Below are 9499 nucleotides of genomic sequence, written 5' to 3'. Positions count from 1 at the left end.
TCCTATAAAACATATCTGTCTTGAAAGACCCTTCAAATCACTTGAATGCTATTATTATGTTGAAACTTTATCCAAATGTGACGGCAAATTTCACTTAGAACTATAGTTTTGGCGGAGCCAACGTTCAAACAGTGAGTGTTAACTGCCATCCTTTCGCCAAAAAATTATAATATTATGTTGAAAAGACAATTATCTCGCTTGCAAACATATCTGGGCGGGATTAAATATATGACATGGGTTCCCGATATTGTAATCATCGTTGATCAGCACGAAGAATATACGGCCCTGCCAGAGTGTATTACTTTAGGAATTCCAACAATTTGTTTAACCGATACAAATTGTGACTCCGATCTCGCAGATATTTCAATTCCAGCGAATGATGACGCGATATCCTCAATCCGATTAATTCTTAACAAATTAGTATTCGCAATTTGTGAGGATCGTTCTAGCTATATAAGAAATCCTTGATTAATAATAACATAATAAGATAAATAACTTACTTCAGAAATCTCTTATGGAATCGCTTACTATTTCTGAATTTTCAAAAAAGAGATAAAAATAGCTGGGGATATTATGTGATTTATTATATATATTGAATCCTCTTGATTTTTCGTGTATTTAATTTTCTATATTTTAATACTACTTAATAAAAATCCTGACTCCATCGCAATCGTCATTGCCACAAGTAAAGCAACTTCCCTCTAAGCTGCACTAAGCACCATAACCATTCCCTGGATGATCGTTGCTTCTCTAATAAATTTGAGCAGTGGCAGCTTTTGAAATAATTGCCGACGACATGGATAATAGTTTTGAACCCGTAAAAGCAATATATAAAAGACCCTAAATTTTAAACCTTCTCTAACACTATTACAATTTGAACTCACGTTACAAATTGAAATTGTTGCCAACTTTGAAGAATAGAAACCCAAAACAAATTGGAGTCTTTTAGTGACAGAAGCTTTGACGAATTGTTGAACCAATATGATCATCTTCAATAGCCAAAAAAATTCTTTGTCCGTGACTTTGCATAATCTTTTTACATAATTTGTGTGTGGAATGGACATAATTAGATCTTTAGCGAGTAGAAATGTGATAGGTCTCCGTAAGTTTTATCTTAAACTTTGACTTGGAGTCTTTAGATAAAAAGAATTAGGATTGTATCATGTACCATTCAAATTGGCCGTGCGTGTTGATGTCAAAAAGAATTAGAAATCTTTCATCATCCATGTTGGCGGTGATGATGTTGAGTCCAAAAAGAATTATACTTAATATTACAATTATGTCCAATAATAATTTGATTCATTAAAGAAATAATTTAGCTTTTAAAGGGCTTAAAGGTCGATTAACATTTCAGGGATATTTTTATCGCTTAATATTTAGCATAAGATATTCGTGTTTTTATAATAATATAGACTAGTCTCTATGTACGTGCTTCACACGTAAATTTTTAGTCAATAATTTACATAGAGGAGCCAAAAATTAAACTTAAGGAAAATTATATACAAGAAATAAGTTTGTTTGAAGATATATTTTTTTTAATAAGTTTGAAGTTAAGTTTGTTTGAAGATATAATTTTTTAATAAGTTTGAAGTTTCTTCAGTCCATTATTTGTTTTTTAAAATAAAATTTTATTTTCTACTATGTTTTTCAATATTTAAACAAAATTTTTGAACCAAAAGAAGCAATTTTTCAAGATATGGTCGTAAGTCATTTAAACAATCCACCTCAATTTACAATAAATTGAGTAATTACATATACACATTATAACCTCTAGGGTTTTCATCTAGCAATTTAACTACAGTCAAATTAAGATAAAATCAATCGTAATAAATAATAAATAACATCACATTATCAACAAAACTCAAAGACATTAGAAGACAAAAGGAAAAAAACAATACTCTATGTATAAAACCCTATTAATATTTTTGCATCGATTCAAAGTATATATATATATATAAGTTTAAAGTTATATACAGTCAATTGAAAAATAAAAAGAGTAATTCAGAACAAAAACCAATCCAACATTCATTCAATAAAGAAGGAAGTACTTGGAAGTAAAAACATTATCAAAGGTGCTTATTTAAACAACTCTTTGTCCTTAGCATGGCACCTATGTTGGTTTCTTTCTCAAATCTAGGTCAACTTTTTTTTTTTTTCTGAATTTTTTGTATACTTTTAAATACAACAAATCTTTTTCCTTACAATTTCAAGTTGTATTCGAGGTCGATCTCTATGTCTTGCTTACATTCTCTTACTATGATTTACCCAAGAAAGTGATTTTTTTATCATTCTACTCGTCTAGACCTATGAATCATGCAGTCGCCAACGTTGTGAAACATTCGTGCTTTTATAATAATATAGATATAGATACATATTGTGGCTAAATTTCAAATAAATTTTAAATAGCAGCCCTAAAAGTGGCTACCTGGTAACATTTCCTCTTAATACACACACCAAATGAAGTCCACAACCAATATAGATTAGGCCCAATAAATGAACTCCAAATTCGAAAACCAGCCCAAACCAAAGCCTGCTTACAGAAATATCCACTTGCCGAGTTCCCTTCATCCTATCGTCGGAACATTGCCAAAGCAAAAATATTTCAACACCTTATCCCCTCTCTATTTCTATCTTCTACCAAAAACCCTGCAAAAACCTCCTTCAAATAATGAACTGAAAACTTCAGAATTTTTATCAACACCAGTTGCTTTTATACTCTTAAATATGGCCATGGAGTTGTGTTCAACTTTCAAACCCAACTCATTTGATCTCTCCTTTTCATCCTCATTTTCACATTTTTCTCTCCAAACCCATGTAAAAAGTCCCAATCTTGGTCCAAGATTTCATGTTTTAGCAGTTGCAGTAGACCCAAAAGAGCTTCCTCAAAATAGTCCCCAAAGACTCCTCAAAGAATTAGCAGAGCGTAAAAAAATAGTATCCCCTAAAAGAAAAGTACCCCAAAAAAGATTTATCCTTAAACCCCCTTTAGATGATGCTAAGTTAGCTGAAAGATTCCTTAATAGTCCACAATTGTCATTAAAATCATTCCCTTTATTGAGTTCTTGTTTACCTTGTTCAAGACTCAATAATGCTGATAAAACTTGGATTGATGAGTATTTGCTCGAGGTGAAACAGGCTTTAGGGTACCCTTTAGAGCCATCTGAAAATTTTGGGGATGAAAATCCGGCGAAACAATTTGATACATTGTTGTATTTAGCATTTCAGCATCCTAAGTGTGAGAGGACTAACGCGAGGCACGTGAGGTCGGGGCATTCAAGATTGGGTTTTTTAGGACAGTATGTTCTTGAATTGTGTTTGTGTGAGTTTTTCTTGCAAAGGTATCCTAGGGAGTCGCCCGGTCCAATGAGGGAACGGGTGTATGCTTTGATTGGGAAAAGGTATCTGCCTAAGTGGATTAAAAATGCTAGCTTGCAAAATTTGATTTTTCCATATGACGATATGGATAAATTAAAGAGGCTCGATAGGGAACCACCTGTCAAGTAAGTTATACTATCTTGGTTCTTTGATTTGCATTTGGTAGTTGCTGTCTATTTCAGTTGGATACATAGGCCAGAAAAAAGCTATGTTAATGAACTCTATAAAATATATTTGGATTTGTTTATTTTTATTTCATCATTTCATGTAGTTGCAGTTTTTTTGGTGGAACCTTGATAATTGTACTCGTTTAGTTTTAGTTCATCATTTCATGCTCTTGAATAATTTTATAGTAATCCCTGTGTGTATGCCCTACACTTAGCAGCACTAACGTGCCCCGCCCCGCCCCGCCGCTGCCCTCCCCACCTCTCAGCAGTCAACAGAACTCCTTTCCTTGCCGGCATTGCCGCTCTTGCTATATTAGAGTTTTTTGGCTTTCTTAGTTCAGGAATGAATGTCATGGTGGACCGTTAAACAGTGTGGTCGCTGAGTTTTTTCTTCCCAAAATATGAGCTTTTAATCCACCTTTCAGAAAAAAGACAAAAAAGAAAAAGAAAGTATGAGCTTTATTGCATGATCCGGTAGACCTAAGTTAGGATGTGGCAACGCCTGAACTTGTTTCATGATAATGGTATGTGGAGTGGAAGTATCAGAATAATTTTGGAAACACAAAAGAAGGTGATATTGTTAGGAAGAGAAGAGCTTTCATCAAGACGACATACTTAGGAGTCGACAAAACTTATACTGAAAATGTTAAGAGAACTTTGATCAAGATGACATACTTAGGAGTCGAGAAAAGTTATACTGAAAATGTTAAGTAGATTGAATTAGTCTGGATAGTGATTACAGTAGAAATATCTACAGTAGGTGCTTCTTATGTCCCTATTAAAAGGTTAGGATGCATAAAGCTATATATGTGTTAAGAGGTCATTCTGGTTCATGTATTTCCTGCAGCTGCCCCTCCCTTTTTACTGACCATGGGTGGACATGTTTGTCTTTAACTGTTTTCCGAATATTTCAAGGAGGGACATCGAAAGGAAAGGGCGATAATTCCTCTTCTAATAAGAGTGTTTGGGATTTCCAGACTATGTACTTTGAACTATAATATTTCATATAGCCTTTTCGGAAAGAAAAAGAAACTTTAATATTCCCTGTACAGGTCTCCTTTGGTAGCACATGTTTCTCCGAAAGTCTTCTATCTCCTGAATTTTGTAACCATATAAGCTTTGTGTTCTAGTGATGTTATATAGCTGCCTAGCATACTATAACTTTCTCATACTGGCTTGGATTCAATGATTATATTGGCAGATCTGTGTTCTGGGCTTTGTTTGGAGCAATATACTTGTGTTTTGGGATGCCTGAAGTTTATCGTGTCCTATTTGAAGTGTGTGGAATGGATCCTGAGGCTGAAGATTGCCAGCCTAAATTGAGGAGACAGTTGGAAGATGTAGACTATGTCTCTGTAGAATTTGAAGGGAGAAAGCTTAGTTGGCAGGATGTTGCTTCTTATAAGGCAAGATCTGAACCTATTATCTTATATAGCTTTCTATGTTATTCACTCGATCTTTCAGGGTCACATTTCTGTTAATCGTCTTTCTCCTCAGTTCCTATTTTCCAGTATCTCTCTTTTATATTACTCTACTTGTACTCTTAAGAATGCTTTTGCTACCGTTGGTTAAAAGTGGAACCCTGAAATCCAATGAATGGAGTAACTGCTGTGATTTCCTATAAGTTAACTAAGCATAGTGAGTAACTGCTGAAATGCTTCTTGCCCACTATGTTGGCTGTTGTTATAGCAAATTTCTTTATATTTGACGCAGAACAAGTCCTGGTGCTTATAATTATCATGGATTCATACCCTAATCTCTAACTTTCTCAAGTGACTAAATAGTGTTCTTTTTGGATAAATTTCTAATAACTTAAAGTTACTGACTGAAACAAGCAACAATATTAGCCTCCTCTTGAGAGAAAGCAGGGGAAATAACGGGAGAAAGAAAAGGATGAACTGTCTCTTCTCTAGTATCAATCGCATCACATGCCAGAAGCTAGTGTACGGGGTACATACGGAGTATAACGTGATACATATCTCGTTATACAGATGCTGTTATTCCCTTTGAAGTTTCAGGATGAGAATTATTTTAATCTTACCAGATAGACTTTTTCTTTGTTGTATTAAAATTATTCATTTACCATTTGAATTAAGGAACTAAAGTGGATGGATTGGATGGATTTTACCAATCCTTTTGATCTTTAGTAGTTTAAGTACTGTCTCCTTCTGGCTCGTTAGAGACTTCAAACCACATAAATGCATATTATGCACCTTGATATAAAATGCTTCCTCAAAATATCAGTGCAAACAATTGCAACTTGAAGAAAGAAAATGACCATCTCAATTCAAATTGCTTATTCATTTTTGTGCTTATGATTGACAGCCTCCAGAGGATGCTCTCTTTGCACATCCAAGGGTTTTTAGGGCATGTGTTCCACCAGGCATGCATAGGTTCCGTGGTAATGTATGGGATTATACCAGCAGACCTCAAGTTATGCAGACATTGGGATACCCATTGGCAATGAATGATAGGATTCCTGAGATTACTGAAGCCAGAAATATTGAACTTGGACTTGGTTTACAGGTATTTACTCTATTATGCGGAGCATGTACACATCACTATTTTTCTCGTTCTTATTTGAAATATGGATTAGTAAAGCTTGTATTTTTTTTGTATTTCTAAACTTAGCAGACGTTTAACAAGTAAGGAGTTATAGTAGAGTACAAACTGCATATGCCTTTACGGTGTCGTTTCCTCTTTAGCCTTCTGTAATTATTATGGCCATGCAACTTTAACTATCTGCTGGAGGTCAGTTATCAAATCCAGTCTTTTTGTTAACTTTACCCGGCACTTTTCTTCTGTATTTCCAGATCCATAATTGTGTCCATGTTTAAATTATTGTTCCCCTCCTGTTTAAAAGACCTTACATTCGTTTACTCCATTTTTATTTAAGTCTCATTGTCTATGGTGTTTGTTTATATATCACTGTCATGTCTCTTTCCATAAATCTAGCATGTATATTCTAGTTTACAATCTCTTAAATGACCTATTCTGTGAATTTTTCTGCTATATAAACTGCAGCTCTCTTTCTTGCACCCATCAAAATACAAGTTTGAGCATCCGAGGTTTTGCTATGAGCGGCTAGAATACCTTGGCCAAAAAATTCAGGTACTATTTTTTGAATTAGTTTTCTGATAATAAAGAGGACAAAGTTAGCAAGCTAATATGCTGCAAACGATTGGCTAAAATAAGCTAGCTGTGATTCAGGAACTCCTATTCGCCTGTGCATGTATAAAATTATGCTGAGTATGATACATTTTTGTGGTATGTGCATCTGAGATGAGCTTAAATGGAACGGCATGGTCAGTGAGGATTCATATAACCGGCCGCAACTTGCTTGTGATTGGGGCATAGTTGTTGTTGTGCTCGTCTATGGCGCATAAGCTAGTTCAGAATGCTTAAGTCAGCCTGAGAGAGTGTCTCTGTAAATTCTGCTTTGTATGTCATCACCTCAGCTCATTAATCAAAAGAGGAAAAACAAAACTTGCTTCACTATTCTTGGAGGATTTTTTTGAAAAATACCAATCAATAACTTCAGCTCCAGTTGTCCATTCTTTCAGTATCAGAAATATGAAGCAAGAATGTTAATAATAGATTAAGATAGTACTTTAAACAATGAACTTTATATTCATTTATCCAAAAGCCCATAGATAGTATATTTATAATTTCTAAATATATCTATTATTGTCATTAGCAAATTCATCGAAGGAAAGCAGTTTATCTTTCTTTGTAGAAAGTTTTGGGAAATACCTCAAAAGAAAAACAAGAGAAAGTGACTGGCAAAGACAATGTTTAACTATTTATGTGGTATCTTGTTCTCTGTAATTATTATTTGATTAAATACTAATGGAATTCTGATCTATGAGCCATAAGTTCAGGTGGCAAAACATTTTTTTTATAAGATCAGGTGGCTAAACATTGTTTTACAGAATCCATAAATGGGCTGTAATAACTAATAATACAATCAGGTAAGGATGTTGCTTCAGACATAAAAAGGGAACTCAAGCTAAGGCATCGGAGTTTTGTTACGTTCTAACTTTGGAGTAGAACTTAACCAGAAGATCTTGTGAGAAGTGTTGAAAGGGGTTTTTAGAACTTCATTGGAAGATGGTAGTGCCCTCCTTGACCTCTCCATAAAGCAGTTTTTTCTATCTCCTGTAGAAGATGAGCTCACCCGTCTATGGGCACCTCTTAGGGTTAATAACCAAATCCTCCTCTGAGAGCTAGAGCTACAGAGTGTGGCAATGTCTGTAAAAAGGAAGAATTGTTGTATGGGATTACATTGCTGCGTAAAAAGGGATAGTATTGAGATTTAGTTGGTTTATTTGGTCCATCTGAAGTTCTGGATTTATATATACATGAAGGTATATATTCTGTACCCTTTGTCGGTAGTTTCTCAAGAAGTTAGTTTCAGCTATTAAAAGAAAGAATATTTTTATTGCATAGGATCTGACAATCTTGATCTTATCATATGGATTTCCTGGATTTTCTCGTTCTTGTGGACAAAGATCATATCAAATACAATGGTTCAGTGATTGTTAAACCATGATGTCTTAATGAACAATTAGGGATAGTAGCACTTGCACTGTGGGTCTCCGCATCCCAAATTGGTTCACCAGTTTAGCTGCAAAAGTGCTATATGTTAGTTACATCTTAGTTTGGCGACCGCTGACTATCCACTCTGCCTAAAATTATGGAAAGTAGTATTTTATCCTTTCTTAGAATTGCTGAAGTAGGTAGTTGTTTACTTTTTCGTAAAAGCGGTCCGTCCATTGTTAATCAAGCATTGGTTAGAGTGTAAAATTCATAAAGGTAGAAAGAGCTTAACTTCTAAAAATTGAAGCTCAGCGACAATGGTGTTTGCCCTTTTAGGTACTTGTAATGTTTCGGTCAGATTTCTTTGGTTGCATTGCTTTCTTTTGTTCCATTTTCTGGTTTGTGTTTGGGTCACGATCTCAATACAGGAAAAAGAAGCCACTTTTCTGTCCGTCGACAGGAAAAAGTACCGGTTTAATCTAGTTAAAGAACGATTGTTAATCAAGAATGGACACTCATGCCAGATAGACTTTCAAGTTCGGTGGTAGCAATAGTTGATGGTTTCCTTCTCGTGAAACAGGATTTGGTAATGGCGGAAAGGTTACTTATGAAGCATCTCGACGCTCCTGGGAGATGGTTGCAAGAGAAACACAGACGTATCTTGATGAACAAATTCTGCGGGAGATACTTGCGAGAAAAGTATCTCCATCGCTTTATCATTTATAGCGAGGAGGTTCAGGATGCATTCGAGCACAACCGTAGGCTCAGAAATCCAGCTACAACTTCTGTTCAACAAGCTATTCATGGACTCTCTTATGCTATATATGGGAAGCCGGATGTAAGACGCCTCATGTTTGAGGTTTTTGACTTTGAGCAGATCCAACCCAAGGTGGTATGAGTACTAACAGAGAGAGATTGTATTATCTGTCTAACCCAATTTGGTGGTGATGTTATATTATGTGTTGCATTAATAGGATTGAGATTTTTAGATATAAAAAAAGTCACAGGAGGAATAGCATAATACAGATTATGAACTCTCATGGTTAGTGTAGATTAGATGTATTGCTGCAGGCTTTGCATTGTACAGTGTTATGTTTCCAATGTCATATTAAAAGATTATGACAAAAGAGAGATGCTTTTCACTAGTCGAATGCAGATAGTGCCCTGTGTTCGCTTACTAATATAATAAGTTATATAAAGGAAGGATCCGACCAGATCTACTAGGTAGAGGTGAATTCAAGATCTAGATCAGTGGGTTCAAAATAAAAATAAGTACAATTTAGTAATGTGTGCATTTTAATTTTAACTTTTATGCATAGTGTATACATAGTTCGAGTTGAAAGTAATTAGTTTAGCAGACTTTTGGAAGTCACATGTGCTTGATTGTGCCAATGAGTTGATATTCTTATGGAAACAAC

At 34.9% G+C, this 9499-nt stretch overlaps 1 protein-coding gene across 1 annotated transcript; it reads left to right on the top strand.

Moving 5' to 3' along the window:
• Positions 1-2577: 2577 nt before the first annotated feature.
• On the top strand, positions 2578-9226 carry LOC109238197 (ribonuclease III domain-containing protein RNC1, chloroplastic). Its single transcript, XM_019404623.1, has 5 exons — positions 2578-3500; positions 4744-4948; positions 5868-6068; positions 6567-6653; positions 8662-9226. Exons 1-5 carry the CDS (start codon positions 2725-2727, stop codon positions 8977-8979), a joined length of 1587 nt encoding a protein of 528 aa, XP_019260168.1. The 5' UTR covers positions 2578-2724; the 3' UTR covers positions 8980-9226.
• Positions 9227-9499: the final 273 nt, after the last annotated feature.

The sequence above is a fragment of the Nicotiana attenuata genome, unplaced genomic scaffold (assembly GCF_001879085.1).
Source record: "Nicotiana attenuata strain UT unplaced genomic scaffold, NIATTr2, whole genome shotgun sequence".
NCBI lineage: Eukaryota > Viridiplantae > Streptophyta > Magnoliopsida > Solanales > Solanaceae > Nicotiana > Nicotiana attenuata.
Note: the sequence above shows the minus strand (reverse complement) of the source record. Positions and strands in the feature narration are given on the sequence as shown.

Bases quoted from the DNA above. Each gene is read 5' to 3' on its own strand.
- LOC109238197 (XM_019404623.1), top strand. From the start codon at position 2,725: ATGGCCATGGAGTTGTGTTCAACTTTCAAACCCAACTCATTTGATCTC. The intron at 3,501-4,743 runs GTAAGTTATACT...TTATATTGGCAG, and splicing joins GATAGGGAACCACCTGTCAA to ATCTGTGTTCTGGGCTTTGT. The intron at 6,069-6,566 runs GTATTTACTCTA...TATAAACTGCAG, and splicing joins AACTTGGACTTGGTTTACAG to CTCTCTTTCTTGCACCCATC.